Source organism: Rhodnius prolixus, unplaced genomic scaffold (assembly GCF_049639745.1).
Source record: "Rhodnius prolixus isolate KJV_2025 unplaced genomic scaffold, Rpr scaffold_9, whole genome shotgun sequence".
NCBI classification, from domain to species: domain Eukaryota; kingdom Metazoa; phylum Arthropoda; class Insecta; order Hemiptera; family Reduviidae; genus Rhodnius; species Rhodnius prolixus.
In genome coordinates, this window is record NW_027411604.1 from 13,954,331 (window position 1) to 13,975,290 (window position 20,960).

Genomic DNA, 20,960 nt, shown 5'->3' on the forward strand with positions numbered 1-20,960 from the left:
AATCGTCAGCTACAGTTATTAGAAGTACCATTCCGGTTTAATTTAGTGAAATTAAGAAACTTCAGCAAGGATGCTGCCAGAAGTTTTGTTTCTATTCCATTTATAATGAAACCGAAAATACTCCTGATGATACTAGCACTTTAGGTTGTAAGTCTTTCATAATAACAAACAATTTTCAACCATAATTTTTAGAATGGTTCCGAATTCGTATCTCTTCACATTTCGCTACTTATACATTGAAGTTTTGTAGTTAGTGTAACGTCCTTCCTCCTTTGCTTTATGTTGCTGGAAGTTAATCCCATTTAGAAAAAGCAGACATTATGGTTTAAACTACACCTATAGATTATACGTATAGTCTCTGAAGTTCTGTTCTATCGGGTTTTGTAGCGACATTAATATTAATAAAAATTCTCTAATCTGTTTTTAAAATTTAAATATACCGTCGGAAGTACTTTAATGATTATTCGTTTTTCATAAACATAAGTTTAAACGGATTTCGTAGATAATTATTTTGTTCACTTTTTTAAAAAATAAAAAGTTTAGGTAACTTGGTTTATGATTCAATAACTCTTTTTTGAAAACATAGGATCCTGTTCGTTTTGTATTGCTTGCAAGTTTTTAGGCTCCTTTCCAACTAAAGTATCCAAGTATCTACTCCCTGTACTTTGTTTTAAATCACTAGATTCCTATTTTATATACATATACATTAAGACGCTTACGTATATAACAGTTAGTTTCTAAAATTTCCAACAGAAAATTCAAGAAGCAGATTTAAAAAATGTCCTGTAAACAGGTTAAAAAGAGAACCACTTTTCCAACCTGTTTTAATTCTCTGGTCTCCTTTCACCTACTTTACTTTAGTTGAAGTATTTTGAATTCTAAGATCCTAATGCATCCCTCCATTTTTATTACCTCAAGTGAGGGAAAACAATTAAGAAAATATCTTTAAAAAATTCTTTTTAATCTAAATTTCTAACTCAATATAGAAATCAGTAGGTACACTAAAACAAATATGTATATATTTTGTAATTTCGTTAAGATTCCGAGGCACGTGTCCGTCCCACACAGCTTGGTATTTCATTTAGTAGGAAGGACTTATTTTTTAAAAAAAAAGGATTAAAATTAATTTTAAACCAATACATTTTATTTAACAGGTAAAAGAAGAAAATATGAAGATGGCTGTTGATATTGAAGAAACCGATGATAATATGGAATGTGATGATTTAGAAGATTCAATGACTGTTGATGATTCTAGTTCGGAAGCCATGGTTCTCGATTGATATAGTAGCCATCATATTATATTTTTTGTACATATGTACATTATTCATTAGTTTATATTAAGAATATATTTATTCTAATGTAAGACATTCGATTCTTAAACAACTATTAAGAATTTATGATTAGCTATTTTTTCTATGTGATTATTTTTTTTTTAATTCCTGTACACTTATGAAGATTTATATATTATATAAATTTACTATTTATTAATTACCATTGTACATTTTACCTGTTTCTACTGTTTTAAATATCCGTCTAGTTTTTAAGAAAGGAGAAATCTCGTTTATTATTTATTTCTTTTATTTGCTTTTTAATGATCAGATTAATTTCATCATTAAAAGCAAAATATTTCCAACTATTCAATAAAAAAGAACATCTATCTTGCGTGTTTGTTTTTAAAAGGGTAAGATTCAGACATTGGCCCGAAGACCTTTTAGATAAAAACGCTGCTATTATATCAGTTTTTACATACTGAGTGGTCATCTGTGCAATGTCTATTTTATTTTTATTTTATAATTTATGATTATTATTATTTTTTCTTTCTTTGCAGTTATTAAATGTGCAATTGCTGCTTCATTTTAGAAGTATTATGAACATAATTATTGCCTTATCTACTAAGGCTTTAGGCTAATTTACATAGAAAACAGTAAAACGTTCTCTAAATTTTCTGAATAAAGAAATTTATATTCATAAAAATTTTGCAGAACCACCGTAAGGATTTGGTTTAAATTTTTTTTGTTTGTAAAAAAAGTTATTCTTCATCATTTGTTTTACATTATTTTATGTGGTTATATTCTGATGAATTTAGAAATCGTGTAAAAATTAAATTGTGTAGAATATCTTTCCAGTGTATTTTCTAATTCATGTTTTTTTTTTTACACAATAAAATTGTTAATTTTTTTAATATTCCTTTGGATTGGTTGGATCTAATAGGGTTTGAGATGAAGTATTGATCTCTATCCTAGTTAATAGTCAGACCCTTACTCATTTGGAACTAATTAATAAATCATTAATAATATTGACAAAAACAATAATGCTAGGTCCTTATCACAAGTTGAGTTGTAATCACTGGCTGAGCGAGATAACCTCAAAAAGAAAGGAGAATGCAATCTAGTGCCGTGAGGCAGTCCTTTTTTATTTATTTTTTTAAATGTTGAAATGAAACACCGACAAATATCACTTTCAATAATTCATTTTTCAATTGAATTGATGCCATTTTGTTCACTAAGGCCTAGTTTGAAGTGCTCAGCTCATTCTAATGTCCTGGAGTTTGATAGGGAGGCATTTCTATACTGATTGGTCTGATTGCCACCCGCCGAATCACACTTCACGTGGGGTCTAGATCTGTAAGAGTCGAAGGAGTTGACTTAGTTTTATAAGGGTTTATTTTTCTGACACGTCAAATTTCTGAGAATCACATGAGCGTCTGCACTCACCCACCTAGTGTGAAATTAGCGTTTATCGTGTAAATGTCATCCCTGACAGAATCTCTAAAATGGTGTTCTGCAGATTAGGATGTGCTCAAGAAGGTAATACTTAATACATCCTGTCTTCCAATTCACTTTAGTGTCTGAATTTTGACTAATTTTATTCTTATTAAACAGGAATTATAGAGCACGCAATCTCTATAGGGCACATGTTGAGTATAACCCTAATATACCGTCACCCACAACTCTTGGAAATGATTTTTACAGGAAAAATGTTTTATTAAACTTATTCTAACTTTTTTTCCGCATTTATTTGTTCATTCATAATCTTCAGAAAATTTAATCGGTGAATATGATTTAGAAGTCTTCTTAACTGGATCAGCTGGAGGAAAGAAGCTGCCCATTGGCAACACTCGCTGGAGTTACATGGTTTCTAAGCGAGGCCTAAGTAAATAATAAAATTTAACTTCTTTTTTTAATCCTCTACAGCATTATCTAATGCTAAAATATTTCCAGTACTCCATTTTCCGAGATGTAATTCCAGAAAAAAAAATTGTATGCATTTTCATTCAAGTTTTAGAATTACTTCAATCTTGGGAACGTTTCTATCTCTTCTTTCCTAGTAGAAAGAAGATGGATGTATCTCACTGGGGACGCTGTGCAAGGGTTGTTAGGCGATGGAAGAGGTTACTTTAGTAATACATAAGTAGTTCTATCTCGGGAGGTTACTGTAAGAAAGAAAGGAAACAGGACGTCGCATTCGACTGCTGCTTCCCGAACTTCCTAGAGATTCTGAGATCAGATCTCATCGCAACAGATCTAGTTTGATAAAGAGCAGCATATACCCTGTTGGGCTCGTAAGTATTACTATTAACAGTTTAGAATTGAACTGGTGAACTACATCATTTTATGAAGTGTGTATCCTCAATTAAAAAAGAGGCTTTCAATGTTCTCTTAGCGAGTACTTCAATAAAACCCTTAAAATATGGGTAACATACGGGTGATGTAATTTTGAAAAAGTTGTGAAACATGACAATAGTAGTTCAGTTCTTTTACTTAGACCTTCTAAGTAGTTCATTATAAATTATTTTTGACAAATGATGTTTTACAAACAACTAACATATCTATAGGTAAAAAAAAAGGACGAACAATTATTGATCTGTGGTAAACAACTATATAATTTCTGTACAGTTAACAAACAATAAAATTATCACAATTACATATATTAAACTTTCATTACAAGACAATTTAATATTTCCAAACACTTTGATTTTGTACGCAATAAAAGTATTAACATACTTTCCACATCTAATTAAAAATTTCTTTTGAAATATAATTACTACACATTTAGTAATTTTACTAGTACAACAAAAATATAAAGTAAACTAAAAAAATCACAAATAAAGGCCCACAAATATTATTTTTGACGAGTAATATATAAAAATATAGTAAATTGTTCATAATTTTCCTTTGTTATTTCACTTAAGTGAATAACATCCTTCATAAAATAATTGGTTTAAAAGTAAGAATGCGCATTATATATTTTATGTTCTTCGCTGCAGGGTGTCCTGAATTATGCATAAAATTATCCTAAGAAACTTGCTCAGAACAATTCCCTTAAATTTAACAATTTTACTATTTATTAGTTTACATTATTTCAACTTAAATGACAAGCCGCTAGCTGTTACCGTTAAATTTATCGATTGAGTCATTAAATGATAATGACATGCCAGTAGAATAGCTTTTCCAATTAACATTTTCTAAATACAAATACATTAGTTCGGAAAAACAAACCTTAAAAATATCCATGAATTTTTCAAGAAAGAATCACAAAGCAATAAATCTCAATATGGAATTTATATGTACGACTGTGATACGTGCTAGCTTGAATAAAAAAACAGCAATTTTTTTTTTTTTTTAATTTTAGAAGCTAAAATGTCTCGCATCTACAGCATGTACCCAACAAAGAAAAACTTTCTTCACAATTTTCGCACAAGAAAACTAATGTGGTATGTCACGATAATAAAATTAATGCAATCAAATGACCGAAATTACTAGTTTGGAAAGAGTAGAGTTCGTCCTTCTTCGAAGTCGTAGAGGAGAAGATAAGAAGTAATGGAGGAAGAGACCTCTAAGAAAAGGGTAGGCTGCACTAGAAACATAGCTGGAGGATATTGGTGAATGCTGAACCAGTGCACAAAGTAAAACGTTATTGTCGAAGTTAGGTTAATTAGTTATTTATCTTACACTTGACATTCACAATACCTTGGTAATAACCATGTAGGCCGTGCAATATAGTAAACACCTATCAACTTGATAAGCATTTCCTAAGACATAAACAAGGATTTTACGGTTTGTAATTTAACTAAATCATTTCAAAAATGGAACGAAAATTGTAAAGAACCAAGTAATAATGATTACAGGGCCTAACAAGAAATTCAGAGAGTTTTCAAATGTCTGGTAAATCACGACTTTCATCAGATAATTAAATGTCCTTTTTATTTCTCTTACTCCTAGTATGAGGAAGAAACACAATCGAACTCAAGTTAGAAATTGTGGTTTCTGATTAAGACTTCAAAAAAAGTATGTTTATCAGAATATATACTTTTTGAAGTCTTAAGAATCCTCACGATATTGTAGGCATTTGGAATGTTCTTATTTTCCTTACTAAGGCAAAAATTAAGTATAAAATTCACTCTAATCCGCTTTACTGATACACTACAGTCTTATTATTATGATTATTAATAAATATCCTTCATGCAAATGCCCAAACATTTAGGGGTTTCATCCATTATCAGCGATTTTTATCAGTTAGGTTTAAAGAATTTGACTTTGTATTTATCTACTAAGTAGTGTACAACAGAAACATAGCGAAAATGAAATTCACTAAATCAAAGTGATGAATCAATAATAGATGATTATCCAATACCAGTTAGAAAAAGTAAAATACATGTGTGCCAGGGGGATAGAATCAACGATATTAACTAACACTGCAGACCAAACCACATTTTTGAATTGGATTAACAATAAGTTATCTGAATTGCTAAATCATGCACCTCTAATAACAATTAATGAACCAAACACCTTTACATGTTTCACAAAAATATATAAATGCTGAAATATTTTATGGATGAACATATCTATTTCTTTTGTTTCGTAACCAATTGAGCACAAAGTGAATAAATATTGGCCAAATTACTATAAAAGCTATTGTTTGTCCAGAGTTATTACCAAAAAAATATTTTGATCGCTTATAAATCTGAAACATTAAATATTATTTAAAAAATTAAAGACATGAAAATTTCAAACATACAATGAAAGTGCTTAAAATAATTAGAAAAATTGTTTTACCTTTTTCTGTTTTTCTTCCAAAACATGCGTTCTATCAGAAAGTGATGTTAAATCTCGACGAAGGCTTTCTACTGCTCTTTGCAATACTTCATTTACAGAATCTGTAAAAATAATATAAGAAAAAAAATTATTACATATAAAGTTATGTGTATAGATAAAATTATCTTAAACGTATTACTAAAACATTTAAATAACTAATTTCTTTTGCTAATTTTACGTAAACAGAATATTTAAAAGATATTTTATTTCAGAAGATACAAATTACTGAGTATGAACTTAAATATTCATACTACAAATAATAAATATAGTTTGATTTTCATTTAACACAAAAATTATTTTGTTTATATAGGGGCTAATAAAATAATTATGTACAATGACTTACAAAATAATTAGATTTTAACATTTTCATAACATTTTTAACATTGTCATAAAAAAAAGTACATAAATTAAAATACCGTGATGTATTTTTCTGTTGTCTGTGATATACCCATTAGGCAACTTATTGTCTGGAACCTGCAACAAACCATTTGCTATCGGTTGTACATCTTTCCGTTTCTCCTTAATACTTGATTTTTCCAAGGTTTCAGCTTGCTAATAATATTTATTAGTTAATTCTAATGAAAAAATTATGAATGAGGAAATAATAAGGAGGAAATATAATATTATTACTTACCTCAACTGAATCAAGAAAATCATCCTCATCATCCTCTTGATCTACTTGAAGACAATGAGAAACTGGTGATAATCTACTCCTAATAGGTGAAGTGTCACGTGAACCTAGAAAAGATATTAGATTTTGTATATTCAGAATAGGAGTATTAATGAGAAAAACGAAAAAATAAACTAGATTCAGGACATACCCAAAGGAGAATTAGAGAGCGGTGAGCCTGGCTGCGATCGAACCTTATCTAACGTAGGGCCAATGCACATTTCTAAGTCTTCGACAGAGCCAGAAAAAGAATCTAGACTGGTTAGGAAATCTGCGACGTTATCAGTAAGTGCCATTGTTTCAACTATCTACATGCAAAGAAATTGATACAATTCCAAATAGAAATAAAAACTATAACAGTTATGATATAATAGAAACACTTTACAAACACCTTGAATGTCAGGTATGTTTTATTAACTATATATTCATTTAAGAATTAGTTGTTATCTTGGACCACCATACACACCTTGTTTAGCTCTTCGACGTATCTAATCATTGCTTCTTCCTTCGACATATTACCTAATTTGGCCCATGCATCCCATTTTGCTCGTCTTACAACATCCCAGAATGGGGGACGTTGACCTCTTGCTACTCCCTCTGTGGCTTGTTTGTAATAGCCATAAAACCTAAGCATCAACTCACTAGAAGGTTGATAGGAACCTGCAGTTAAGAAAGTACATTTATAGTAAGTGTGCGTAAACAAATATAATAGAAAACATTTGTCTGAAATATAAGAGAATTTTGATCAAAAAATGGTACGGACTTTCCATATTTTTTTGAGAATTTATAGAACAAAGGCAAGAACTATAACATTACTCTTTTAATTTTAATTCAGACAGACAGACGTTTTTAGAATTCACTTTGAAGATAATTAAATAACTTTTGAACAAAGTTCATACAATAAGTTGACTTAATAAAAAGACAATTGAAAATTCAAGCTAAATCTAACGTATACAGAAAAGAAAATGATACCAATTACCTGCATATGTATATCCTTATTAATTAAATTAGTTTATCTACTTCATTCAATAATATCACTGAGAAATAAGTTTAAAAAAAATTGAATAAATTTCAAGAATAATTATGTGGAAATATTACGGTAGAAAAGTAATGAATTATTTATTAAATAGTTCTTTTTGATTTGAAAAGTAGTGTTTAGCAAATTGATTATACGAAAATAGGCATTCTTTAGAATTGAAAAAAAGTTTTTAATGAAATGCTTTAATGAAGAATGTCTAATTTATCTTAAATGATAAAATTTAGGTCAAATGTTATAAAATTAAGTATGCTGCTTGTGTTACTTGATAACCTTGAACAATATTTTCACTTTATGTATATAAAAATTTAACTTTCAATATTTCTGGGAATATCATAAGATGGGAAAACTCGAATAAATTATTGTTACCATTTTGCATCCTATTCGTAAAAAATGATATTCACACAAAATGAACTTAGTATTTGTTGCCATTGAAGAAATATTGCTAATTCATTATGCATGAGATAATTATTTATCCGTTTGACCTTCTACAATTCGCTGGATCTTACAAGGATTGAAACAGGACTTATGTAGTTAAAAAAACAAATTGATCTACAGATTGAAAAAAATCATAATCACATCTTAATGTTGTCATACAAATATTGCAAGTTGTAAGAGTAATACTTTAACATCATTCGTTTTCTTAATCCAAGGAAAGTTTCAATCATTAGCAATATGATTGAATCATTTAAAAAAAGTAAAAGTAATATGTAAATTACACAAAAAAATGAACTTCAATATTTACCATTTTTTGGAAGGTTCCTAATTACACTGACAGCAGCATTAAACTTCTCCTCGCACGACATAATAAAAAAAACTAAATTTAGTTAATAAAAAGAAAATTCTTTTAAAATCAAACCAAGCGAACTTTGTTCGCTACATGACGTTTACTTCCTCCACTTCAACTCCCATACTTCAAACTTGTAAACTTTTACCAATTCGTAACTAACCTACAGTCAGCAATTCATGAACTGATTGTGATTGGCAACTTTTCATTCGACACTGGATTCATCTAACGAATCTTCGAATTCGAACTTAATGCTTAATATTCTCCTAATGAAAGAAGACACTTTATCATTTAAAAAATATTCTGGCTACTTGGAAATGAGTTATTTTCTTAATATTCAACAATAAAGTTTTCCAATTTCTTGATTAGATTTTTATTGTAAGAAAATGCAAACAAAAATCAATTCATTCCTGCGTTAATTTGCATTGTGGGTAATTTTTTTGAAAGATGAACAAACTCGTTCATTTCAGTGAACTAGTTCACTTCAGAGCGTTCCTTTTGAGATCCGTTCCTTTTTCCCTATTATAATCGTATAGATACTAGATAGTAGATAAGATAAGATACAACGAGACGCCTTGATGTTGATGAGCATCAATCGATCTATATTTATATAACACGTTTAGGAAGTTTAATTACTATCGTTAACAATCCGATCGTTTGCTTCTCTGTAGTAGGTACATACAAAATTTTATGCAAATCTAAGAACCCGTAAATGTCAGGAAGAAAATGGTTTAAATAATATATACAAATTCTCCCAACTTTTTGTTTAATTTTAACCAAAAGTAACAAATTTGAGTTCTTATTATCTGTTCAATCTACATTGAATTAAACATTTAAATTAAATGTTTTATTGTAAATAAAATAACTCCCTAGTAAGTTTTACTATTAATTTGTTAATAAAAATAAGATTTGGTCCTTATCCTTTGTAACTAACACTAAGTAGGAGTACATACCAATTCTAACTTCACTTTGTCCATTTAGCTTTATAAAAATAAATTATTCACTAAAGTTGACCCATCTTAGATATTAAAACGGTCCGGTAGGACAGTTATGTATGGGTTGATCATCAAAAATTGTGAAAATGCATAACGTGGAAAAACTTCCAACTTTAACAATTTTTTTTTTTCTCTATAAAAGATAAAATTCCTAAATTTTCTATAGTATATAGGGCATATTCTCATTTATAAGTGTAATTTTTTTTTAAACAATTTACCGATTTTTTTGAACGAGGTGTAATTCGATTTGGAATTTTACACCTCGGACGTCACGCCCCACTTTCTATGTGAGAACATTCTCAAGATATTGAAGTATTATTATATTTTTAATTTCTTATTTTGGCCTTTCCAAATTAGAATTCTATCCAAACTGATTGATAACTTGGCGGAATTTTTACATTACTTGTAAATAGTGAAATATCAATACATCTTATGGAGATTTATTAAGAAATTTTCTCGGTTGATGTACCAATATTATTGTCCCATAATTATTAAAATAGTTTCATAAGATTGGTTGGTTCTATATGCATAGCTTGTGAAGAAAGTGGAATTTATAAATATATTATTTTGGTATTTGCTCTATTTAAATCAATGAATAAATCAGAAATTCAAGTCCTTATATTTAACTTAAAGTAATTCGGCAACCATATTAGAAATTCCACATTACTGTTCTTACTTTAAAATTAGGAATGGAAAAAAAACATTAAAAGCATGCCAGTTCTATCTAGCGGCTATAGCTTGAACTAAAAAAATGTAATTCCATAGGAAGTAGTTCCAGTTATTACCGCTAGGTAGCATGAACATGTACTTTGACACTATTAAAATAAACACTAAGTAACCTCCTAACAAAACAACTGACCGGTAGGTAAAAAGATCATTCGGTTTTGTGCAAATATTGTGTTTACCTTGTGGCAAAGTAATAATTTGTTTTATTTATTAAATGTTCTTCACCCACGTTGATAAACATTTTATATCGTATGTATTTTAAAAAGAAGTTTTCCTCTAAAAAATTTCCATGTTTAAAATCACTGCTTACCTCATAATTTGATGTTTTTTAATTTATGATTGATAGTTTTAAGTTGATGCTGCTGTAACTAACTCAGTGAGAACTTTACATAACCTAGAAAACTGATTGTATTATCTATTTGCATCAAGCGATAACTTCCTAGGGAATTAAAAAACTTGTTTTTGCAACATTATTCTATTTTAAGGACTTCTGGCAGGTAAGCAACATTTTTTGTATATACTTTTATTTTTAATTACGAGTTTATGTGATTAGAGGTGTTTATGAAATTGACATGTTTCCAATACAGTTGATACTAGATGCATTTTAAGTGTATGCATGTAAGTTTAAAAACCTTTTAAACATACGTCTGAAATGTATACGTAACGTCAATTACGTTTGAAAAATGGAGGGATAAATAAGAAATTCTCTTCTAGTTCTTTGAACAATAGAATGAGAAAGGTAGCAAAATAAAAAAGATATACATTTTTCCATAATTTCTGCAATCGTAACTTCCGTAGTTATCAATAGTATAAACCAGAAATTTCAATCGTACCAGTCAAACAAGATGAATACTCCTTATTTTGCCATTAATTTTGCAATCGTAACTTAAAATTCTGGGCTACCGTGTATGTACATTCCACCTCTGCCTTAGTTATTAATACATTAAGGCAGAAATCTTATTCTTTTGCACTGAACTAGAGGAGACTTTCTCAATTTTCTATTAATTTTGCAATGGTAATTTGGAATGTAGGCTTCTCGGTGTGAATGAACAATACTCTACTGTCTTAGTTATTAAAAGTATAAAGGAGAACATCATATTGACATGTAGTTGAGTGCAAAAGAATAAGATTTCTTTTGACTGGTACGATTGAGATTTCTGGTTTATACTATTGATAACTAAGACATATTGCAGATTACTTATCAAAAAAATTACTAGATCAACCGAATAAATAAAATGTGTTGTAAGACTAAGAAAGCTCCTTTGGAGAAATCCAATCTGAGCCACTTGTATGTCCTACGATGCATTGATTATTTAAAAGTAGAATCGTTCATTCTCAATTAAATCAATTATATATTTTATGAATCAATTTCATAAACTTTCTGTTTAATAAAAACCGATGTGTTTCTGCTACGGATAGAAATGTAAGTATTAGAAATGTGCTAACAGAAAGCCATTGACAAAGCTTGAATATACCAGCATATTGCATGTTCTATGCTGATTAATAGTTTTCCTTTAAAGATTTTATTAACTTATGTATTTTTTAAAAGATTAGAATCGCATATTCATTCAGATTTTACTTAACAATAATTATTTCGCAGTGAAAATGCAACAATGTCCGTGTTTTCAACTTAAATTTTCGCGCCTCCCACGTATAAAATACATTTCCTACTTCTCAGTTCTAAAATATTAATCGCATAGAATTAAAAAACAAAAAATCCTTTTAACATATACTAGATTTCAATTATTTTAATTCATAATTTTTACAAATGTTTGACAATGCGTTAATATTTTTGATAACACCACGTAACCTCCCTTAGTCTGCTCAGTCAGTAAGTGTAGTGAGGCCTGTGGAGAGGAGTGAAGTCGAAATCCCTTTCCAAATCTGGTTATTCTACCTCTGAGATCGTTGAAAGACCAAATCCGATAAGGGGTATAATAAAAATACGTCCTACTGCGGACAAAATTACAAATTACTATGCACTACGGGCGTAACCTCATTTTCATAAGACTAATAAATTCTTAAGCCTTTACGAAAACCTATAAAAAGTAAGGTTCGAGAAGTGTTAGTTCTATATCGGAGTGAAGTAACGAAAACCACAAGTCAAGATTCTAAGACGAGGAAGATGTGTATGATAAGCTTTCAAGACCTTTCCTTTTGTATAGGCTTCATAAGGTATTTTGCTTATCCTCATTTTATGTTCAATGATCCTAAGTTACCTGTGCACGTATTACAAACAATTGTTTAAGTATTTTGGAGAATCGTTTCATGTTTTTGTTATTGTTGTACTTCGTTAAATATAGCCAGTGTTACAAAAAAAAACAAGATGACAATGTGTATATATCATAAATTTTTGGGCTTGAAAAAGGTGTGAAATATATCGAAACTTTGGTTTTATACATGATGGTGATTTCAGCAATTCAGATGAAAAATTAAATGGCTTCGTAGATAGGACTGTTAAGAAGTTACTAGCTCTGTATTTCGCTGGTAATGGTTTTTGACTGTTTCGTAACAAGAATGAAGAGGGTAGTAGTGCCTACTAGCAGGAGTAGAATGAGAAGTACTTGTTGGAGCAAGTGTGTGAACAAGACCTTTCCTTTTGTATTGGCTTCATAAGGTATGTTGCTTATCTTTGCCATTTGACCCTTTAATTTTTCACTTTTATTTTAATAGCCACCAAGCACTCGTTACAATTCAATAACTTTCACTTACCTATAATAATTACAATGTGTTACAGTCAAGTAGAATGTTAAAAATGTAGAAAATACATTTCGTATTTTCTCTTGAATAGCATTTACGATTTTCTGTAAACAACACACAAAATGCATTTTTTCTATCATTCTGGCCCTCCTCTAGAATTTCTTAAACTTTGTGGCCCCCCCATTAAAAAAGTATGAATTGAAACATTTCTCTTGAAAAATTGATAAAAAACTAAAAACTCTCTGTAATAAATAAAAGATTGCTGTAGCAGCTGGTATGGAGCAATCTGTACTTCCGACAGAAAACGTAGGGTACTGTTTTCCAATTGTCTACGAATCCAGTCTCTCCAATGAAAAATGTTTAGGAAAATAGTAAATGCTCTTAGGTTCGCAATAATCTTACCAATCATAATGACCTCTAAATCTTTTATCCTCCATCTAGCGGAATTCTTTCTTTGCAAAATTATTGTTATGTGAATATCACTGTTTTAGTTTAATTAAAGTCACATTTATTCAATTTTATGAATAATAATTCATCAGAAGTTATAGATATTAAATGTGTTTATTTTGCTTTTATAAATTAAATGAAATAATTTTGAACAAAGTTGAACTTGAAAAATCGTTTATTTTGGTTGACAAACTTAATAAACAATGATTTAAAATGGCAGAGTGTAACTTGAGGAAAACAAGTTTTTGTAGGTTATACCGAGTAAATTCTTTTTAGTTTTATTTCCGCTTAAAGTTCATTAAACATTTTTTACGAAAGTGAGATATCTTCAGTTAATGGGGTAACCTATTCGGTGTAGCATACACTTTAGTGTCAAATTTCTACCTATTTTCACCATTTTATTTCTATACTCATTCAACCTATCTATTTTCAGCGGCAATGTTTCTTAATATTTTTTGCTATTATTTGCAAATTTTATTTCTGTAATAATTTTTTGTTAGTATTGTAGTTGTGTTCAGAGTTTGGTAAAACGTAATCGCGATTCACGTCTAAATCACAAACAGATAAACGTCTAATGAAATGTTTTAGGTCCTTAAAAAAAAGCTTAATTCTTTAGTTTAATCACAGTATTCTTTATTTAATTTTTATAATCTACATAAATTGTTATAGATGTTTATCTTAAAGCTAAGTGAAACTCCTTACATTTTAATTACAATAAATAATAATAATTTACAGATTAAACCCTGGTGATACCATAATGCTACCTGCAAAACTATACATCAATGGAAGCCCAAGTAAAAAAGATGTAAAGCTCCAATTTATAAACAAACGTTGGTTAAGAATCTATAAAAAAAGGTATGTAGTTATTATTCGTAATACCCTTGTTTTTATCACAATTAAAAATTGCATGTCAAAAAAACGAATGATTTTTAACTATAAAAAAGTTGACAAACTTAAAAAACATGATTTAAATTTATGACAGAGGGTAACTTGACAAAAAAAAAAAAAAACAAGTTTAGTACAACGTTAAATTGCTACATAGGAGAGTAATTCATGTTTAATTGTTTAATGTTTTACAATGCTACGAATACGTTCTAAAAGATTGATCTGTTTAAAAGATTTAAACTAAAATTTCAGCATTTTAATTTTAAAATGTATTATTTAGGCGTATGTAATTTGCATGTTTGTATCGCGATCTTATTTATTAAATGATTTTTTGACTTAAAATGAAAATAAAAAGTATTATTTAGTAGGAGAGTAAATAAAAATCTTTAATTTGGAAAAAAAAATATTTATTTGCATACCTATTTAGTTTTTACACAGACTTTATTTTATATTCTACTATTTTACCGACATTACTCATCTAACGAGACTGAATATTATCAAATACTGTTATATGTATTTCCTTATTTAATGAGTTGAATATCACAGACGTACTCGAGACTCACACATAATCTGAAAACTGTTACACTATCTATTGCACTTGCTTCGACCGTTCGATTTGTTGAACATGAAGATAGTTACCTTCACAGTTGACGGGTCAAAAACTTGGATTATATTAGTATCTTCTTACTCAAATAGAGTTAATTGTCATAACTTTTACGAAACAAACCATTTAATAATCACTGGCGTTTTTAATAAGCACTACTGATATACAGTGAATTAAAAGAATTTCTTATTCTATTTTCTATATTAATTTATATAAGTTATGGACAGGATCCTGCTGACATCGGACTTCACACGCGATAGCCGTGAGAAGAATGTTATCACAGGCCGCACACAACAACAAAAGTATATAAGACTTGGCAGCCACACCCCGCTGCTCCACTTTGATTCTGCATCTCAATTAGGTCGCTTCCGGCAGTTCTCTGTCACATTTAGTACCCTTAAGTTGTATGTACTGTTTTGATATTTAACGTAGACCGATATATTCTTGTAATTCAATAAAGTTGCAATGTTTAAAAACGGTTTTTCCCCAAAGAAAAACATAACATATATATATATATATTATAATTTTCCAAAGAAATTAATTTTATTCATATGGAATAATGTGTTTTTTGGGAAATATATTTCATTATCATTGAATGAAAAGATTAAGGGTTTAAAAAAAAATAAATTCTTTAGTTTAATCTTCTTTATTTAATCTTGTACATAAATTGTTATAGATGTTTTTCTTAATGCTAGGTGAAACTCCTTACAACATTTTAATTATTTTAATTACAAAAAATAATGTTGATTTTCAGAATTAATACTGGTGATACCAAGAGTACTGCCTGCAAATTATCCATCAATGGAAGGCCAAGCGATAAAGACGTAAAACACCAATCCAACGTGAATGTGTCAACAAACATTGGTTAGGAATCTATAAAAAAAGGTAATAATTATTATACGTAATATGCATGATTTGAACACAATTAAAAATTGCTTGTTTAAAAAAAAATATGTTTGTTTCTGAATAAAAAAGTCTTAAAAAATTATTTTATTTATTTTTGTATTTATTCTGGTAAATAATAAAAAACAAAACGAAAAAATTGATAATATTTTATTAATACAGTTCAAAATGATGAAAAAATAGGTAAAAATAGAAAAGATAACCTAAAAGGAAGGTTACAGAGTCTAGGGAGTGGGAGAAGTAAAAAAGGAAACCTAGAGGGAAGGTTAAACAATGGCCGACAGGTCGTGTGAGTGTGCAAGAGCAACAGACCAGCTGGAGCGATCTAGGAGGCTACCGATCAGGTGAGTTTACTGCCGCCATCTTGTCTGTGGGAGGCTATATAACAAAGTTCGTTGGAAGGGCGGGGCAGGGTGGGGAGAACCGTCGAAGCGACAACATCTCCCCACCATGATTCTTTGAGAGAGAGGTGACGGATGTTAGACTAGACAAGAGATATGTTTGGATCGACGAGCGATCTACCCCCCTGCATCACTCAAGTCGTACTGACGAGAATCTGTGCTGCTGCCGTATATATAGGAAAGGTTACACCACTGCTACCTGGTGGCCACTTTTGGAACTATTTTCTCATCTGTCTGATAAGTGGCGCCCTCTGACGGAATTTTTTGGAACTAACTTTTTTGTTTTTTACCTAAATTCATTATTTGAAATTTTTCTGTTAGGTTTAGGCGTTTTTAAGCAATTCTTTTGTATTTTATTGATTTACATGTATATTTTTTTGCATAATATATTGTAAAATAAAAAATCTATGTATAAACAAAATAGATATGCAAATAAATAAGATTTTTTTTTAAAATTAAAGATTTTTATTTATTCTCCTACTAAGTAATACTTTTTATTTTCACATGAACTCAAAATGGGTGAACTCTACCCACATGCTATTCAAGCATTTACCTATTATCATCTTGTATGTATCAGCTTTACTAATTGCAGTTGTGAAAATAAATAATGTAAAAAAAAAATCATTTAATAGGATTGCGAAACGAACATGCAAATTACATATACCTAAATAATACATTTTTCAGTAATTGATAAATATAAAAGTTCGTACATACTCATTTGATCGATGTTTTCTCAACCTCTTTTCCATTTCTACTTCAATTGTTGGACAGATTTGCAGTTATTGGCTCACAGTATTGGCTGTTTTCAATCTGAAAATCATTATTCAATAAAATAAACAGTTTATAGATTTAATATTTAATTTTTTTTTTTTTTTTTTTTTTTTTTGCGCATCAACAGCTGAGGTCATTAGCGCTCGGAGCTTTTTCCAGTGCACTGCCGGCCTCCGGACAGTGTTCTCTCGTTACAGACAACACTGTCCATCACCGGACAGTGAGCTGTAAGAAGCTCCTAGGAAGAGAAAATCTAAGGGTCAGCTGCTGGATTCGAACCCGGGACCTCCGCGTGGGAGTCCAGTATGCTAACCTCATAGCTAATCCCTTCCCTTAATATTCAATTAAGAAGCATTCTATTAACTGATTTTGCTAATTAAAATGCAACAATTTGTTTAAGATAAATTTGTATCTTTCAGGAATTTATGAAATAAATAAAATATAAATGCTGAAATTTTAGTTAAAATCTTTTCAACAGATCAATCTTTTAGTATGTTTTCGTAACATTGTAAAATATTAAATTATTTTAACATGAATTACTTTTACGTTGCAATTTAACGTTGCACTAAACTTGTTTTAATCAAGTTACACCCGCAGCCATAAATTTAAATCATTAGTTTAAGTTTGTCAACCAATATAAACTATTTTTCAAGTTCAATTTTGTTCAAAATTATTTAAAAGCTAAAGAAACACATTTAATAACTACTGATAAATTATTGTTCATAAAATTAAATAAATGTGATTGTAATTAAACTAAAACAGTGATATGCACACAACAATAATTTTGCAAAGAAATAATTCTGCTAGATGGAAGATAAAAGATTTTTAGGTCATTATGAATGGTAAGATCAATGCGAACTGAAAAGCATGTACTATATTCCTAAAGATTTTTGATGGGAGAGACTGAATTCGTTGACAATTGGAAAGGTAGTATCCTACGATTTCTGTCGAAAGTACAGATTGCACCATACCAGCTGCTATAGCAGTCTTTTATTTATTAAATTAGAATTTTTTGTTTATATCAATTTTTCAAGAGAAATGTTTCAATACATGCTCTCATCACACACGAAACTTGACGATTCGTAAAAACATCGAAAACAAATACTTCCGTTGAAAACAATAGCATTCTACTTGATCGTAACGCCTTGTAATTATTAATGGTAAGAAAAAGTAATTAAATTGTAACTAGAGCTTGGTGGATATTAAAGTAAAAGAGAAAAATTAAAGGGCCAAGTGATAAAGATAAGCAACATACCTTAAGAAGCATACAAAAGGAAAGGTCTTGTTCACACACTTGCTCCAGCGAGTCCTTCTCATTCTACTCCTGCTTGTGGGCACTACTACCCTCTTCATTCTTGTTACGAAACAGTCCAAAACCATTACCAGCAAAATACAGAGCTAGTAACTTCTTATCAATCTTATCTACGAAGCCATTTAATTTTTCATCTGAATTGTTGAAATCACCATAATGTATAAATACCAAAGTTTAGATATATTATATTTTTCAACATGTAAGGAAATAAATAAAGACAGTTATTAAAAGTAAAGGTTTTTCACCTCAACTTATACGGGAGTGCTGTTGAATGTAATGAAGGACCATGATAAAGCCAGCGAAGGGCAGAAAGGGTCCTTGAGCAAAGGCAATGGATGAAGAGAAAAACATACTACATTTTACATAAGATGAAGCTGAGGCATAGCCTCTAAAACAGTCCACTATATGGGACCCAAGAGTTCAAACAATTAACATTGCAACAGAATAACCAATTTTGCAGATATATTTATCACATAGAAGTTTAAATGTTGTGAAGGAGATTTAATCTGTGTAAGCTTCATAATCAAACTTATAATTAATATTACGTTACAGGTGGGTATTACATAATGTAAGCCAGGACAAAAGTAATTTAGCACTTCCCTTGAGCATATATAAGACAAACCGAACATATTATCACTTTTTTATATAATTTTATTAGCATAATCTGATAATTTATCAAATACCTATGGGAAAAAAATTGTTTTAAACATCTTAATTTTTTGGTGAAATAATAAATAATTTAACTTATAGACTCCAGAGGAAGGGGGGGCAATATGAAGAGTAAAAAGAAGAAGCAAAAAGGGATTTATCATTTATACTTTATGTTGCATAGAAATATTGAGTACAGAAAACCAGTGAACTTGGAGGTGTTCCAGCCATGCACATGCAATTTTATGTAAGATTAAGAACTTACTTCTTTTTCAACCAATTTTGCACTTATTCTCTCCAGGTAGTGTCTTTGGAAGTTATGAATAACTGCATACTTTATGACCCTACGTTGGTTACTACTTAGTTTATTGTGACTCCAGTTTACCTCTCTAACCTAGAGAATAGTTGCTCTCCGACCGTGGAAACGACATCTCCCTTACCATTACCCAACATCATGATTCTTTGAGAGAGAAGTGATGAATGTTAGACTAGACTAGAGAAAGATATGCTTGGAGGGACTAGACGACCTCCCGCCTGCATTACTACAATGACGGTAATTTGGCCTGTTCACTATAAATAGAGGAAGGTTACGTCACTGCTACCTAATGGCTGTTTCTGGAACCATTTTTACACCTGTGTAATAAGTGACGCCCTCTGACGGATTTTTTAAAAACTTATCTTTTAATTTTTTTTACTCTAATTTCTTTGATCATTAAGTTTCTCTGTTAGTTTTAAACGTTTTTTAGCACTTCTTTTTGTATTTAATTAAATTATATATGTATATTTTCTTATCATAGAAAGTAAAATACTAAGTTTATGTAAAAAAAGGTATGAAATATATATATTTTTTAAATTAAACGTTTTTCTTTTTTCTCCTACTAAATAATGCATATTACATATTACACCTAAATAATAAATTTTTTGGTAATTGATTCATTTCGAAATATTAATCTCCTTAACAAAAACTTACAGTTTAAAATGTTAAGTATAAGGGTTGATTAAACGCCAAAAGGTACACAAATCAGCGAGTACCCAACATTTCATTAATACTTCATTAATAGTCAAGTAATTCTACTGCATTAATTTTCATTAATAAGTTATTTTTTAGAATTTATTAGATATCACAGACCTTATGCTGGCCATTTTCATCTACAAAATATATGTTCAAGTAGCACTGTAGATTGACTGTAATATCTATTTATCTATAATAATCAAACTATTAATCACAGGTTAAAAAGAAAAACCTTATAAAAAATAAAAAAAAATTATGAGGCTAAAAAATTCAAAACCTTGTTTAAAAAAATGCTTACACCAACATACATCAATGATTTTGTTTATTTTATTTATTTATTTTTATTTTTAAATAAAAATCGTCGGTTTAAGTTCATTCTTCGATTAAAGTAATTGTTATTTTATGTAGTAGTCCAAACGTTTATAATAATAGGTAATAATTATCTGGCTTTATCGCAAATAATATAGTTTTCTTCAATTACATTCTCCATCTAGGTATTCATTCCACAATGTTGTATATATGTAATATAAAGTAAATAAGATATGCATATTTTTAGGACATCTAATTATTCCTGTATTTTTTACTATATCGTAAGTAAAATAAGGGGGTCTAAATTAAATTACAATTGAGAAATGAATAATTATTGTTGAATAATCTACTTGTTACTAACTGTGTGTTATTTGTGCTCACGAATATTTCGGTAAGACGAATTCAAGACAGTAGCCGACTCTAACTTTGTCTTTTTCTACTTTAACATGCATGTACATATATGTGATTTATCATAAATATAACAAAAAATATTATAAATGAAGTGGCCAGCATAAGGGTCTGTGACATCTAATAAATTCTAAAAAATAACTTATTAATGAAAATTAATGCAGTAGAATTACTTGACTATTAATGAAGTATTAATGAAATGTTGGGTACTCGCTGATTTGTGTACCTTTTGGCGTTTAATCAACCCTTAT

At 29.4% G+C, this 20,960-nt stretch overlaps 3 protein-coding genes and 1 long non-coding RNA gene across 20 annotated transcripts in view; 2 read left to right on the plus strand and 2 right to left on the minus strand.

Annotated features, from left to right (window-relative positions):
- row (zinc finger domain-containing protein relative of woc) overlaps window positions 1-2,182 on the plus strand; it is a 39,411-nt gene extending 37,229 nt beyond the window's left edge. For 8 of the 10 annotated variants that reach the window (XM_074129180.1, XM_074129179.1, XM_074129178.1 and 5 more), the window contains one exon: window positions 1,155-2,182. In XM_074129180.1, the coding sequence (XP_073985281.1) occupies window positions 1,155-1,280 (126 nt within the window). In that variant the 3' untranslated portion in view covers window positions 1,281-2,182. The remainder of the gene's footprint in view (window positions 1-1,154) is intronic. The other 2 variants (XM_074129185.1, XM_074129188.1) reach the window with 1 other exon arrangement.
- Window positions 2,183-3,856: 1,674 nt separating this feature from the next.
- Window positions 3,857-8,962, minus strand: LOC141454675 (acyl-CoA-binding domain-containing protein 4). The gene is made up of 7 exons (XM_074129190.1): window positions 8,547-8,962; window positions 7,232-7,425; window positions 6,917-7,073; window positions 6,730-6,833; window positions 6,512-6,647; window positions 6,057-6,157; window positions 3,857-5,964 (listed from the first exon to the last, which is right to left on the minus strand). Exons 1-7 carry the CDS (start codon window positions 8,605-8,607, stop codon window positions 5,830-5,832), a joined length of 888 nt encoding a protein of 295 aa, XP_073985291.1. The 5' UTR covers window positions 8,608-8,962; the 3' UTR covers window positions 3,857-5,829.
- Window positions 8,963-10,375: 1,413 nt separating this feature from the next.
- Window positions 10,376-16,105, plus strand: LOC141454107 (uncharacterized). 7 transcript variants are annotated; one of them, XM_074127958.1, is made up of 6 exons: window positions 10,376-10,444; window positions 10,656-10,806; window positions 12,726-12,926; window positions 14,192-14,311; window positions 15,173-15,349; window positions 15,700-16,105. In XM_074127958.1, exons 4-6 carry the CDS (start codon window positions 14,214-14,216, stop codon window positions 15,812-15,814), a joined length of 390 nt encoding a protein of 129 aa, XP_073984059.1. In that variant the 5' UTR covers window positions 10,376-10,444; window positions 10,656-10,806; window positions 12,726-12,926; window positions 14,192-14,213; the 3' UTR covers window positions 15,815-16,105. The 7 variants fall into 7 exon arrangements, 5 of the variants coding, with proteins under 5 accessions (XP_073984059.1, XP_073984058.1, XP_073984061.1 ...); XM_074127957.1 differs by having other exon boundaries at window positions 10,401-10,558; XM_074127960.1 differs by lacking the exons at window positions 10,376-10,444; window positions 10,656-10,806 and having other exon boundaries at window positions 10,817-12,926; window positions 15,700-15,830; window positions 16,011-16,105.
- Window positions 15,576-19,985, minus strand: LOC141454109 (uncharacterized). 2 transcript variants are annotated; one of them, XR_012458406.1, is made up of 4 exons: window positions 19,246-19,985; window positions 18,276-18,466; window positions 16,964-17,059; window positions 15,576-15,818 (listed from the first exon to the last, which is right to left on the minus strand). It is a non-coding gene; the product is annotated as an uncharacterized lncRNA (long non-coding RNA). The 2 variants fall into 2 exon arrangements; XR_012458405.1 differs by having other exon boundaries at window positions 18,276-19,981.
- Between the last annotated feature and the right edge of the window lie 975 nt (window positions 19,986-20,960).

Excerpts from the sequence above, each read along its gene's own strand:
- LOC141454675 (XM_074129190.1), bottom strand. The coding sequence starts at position 8,607 with ATGTCGTGCGAGGAGAAGTTTAATGCTGCTGTCAGTGTAATTAGGAAC. Across the intron at positions 6,648-6,729 it reads ATTTTCTTGATTCAGTTGAG|CAAGCTGAAACCTTGGAAAA; the intron begins GTAAGTAATAAT and ends AAATATTATTAG. Across the intron at positions 5,965-6,056 it reads TGGAAGAAAAACAGAAAAAG|ATTTATAAGCGATCAAAATA; the intron begins GTAAAACAATTT and ends TTAATGTTTCAG.
- LOC141454107 (XM_074127958.1), top strand. The coding sequence starts at position 14,214 with ATGCTACCTGCAAAACTATACATCAATGGAAGCCCAAGTAAAAAAGAT. Across the intron at positions 14,312-15,172 it reads TTAAGAATCTATAAAAAAAG|GATCCTGCTGACATCGGACT; the intron begins GTATGTAGTTAT and ends AGTTATGGACAG. Across the intron at positions 15,350-15,699 it reads ACATTTAGTACCCTTAAGTT|AATTAATACTGGTGATACCA; the intron begins GTATGTACTGTT and ends GTTGATTTTCAG.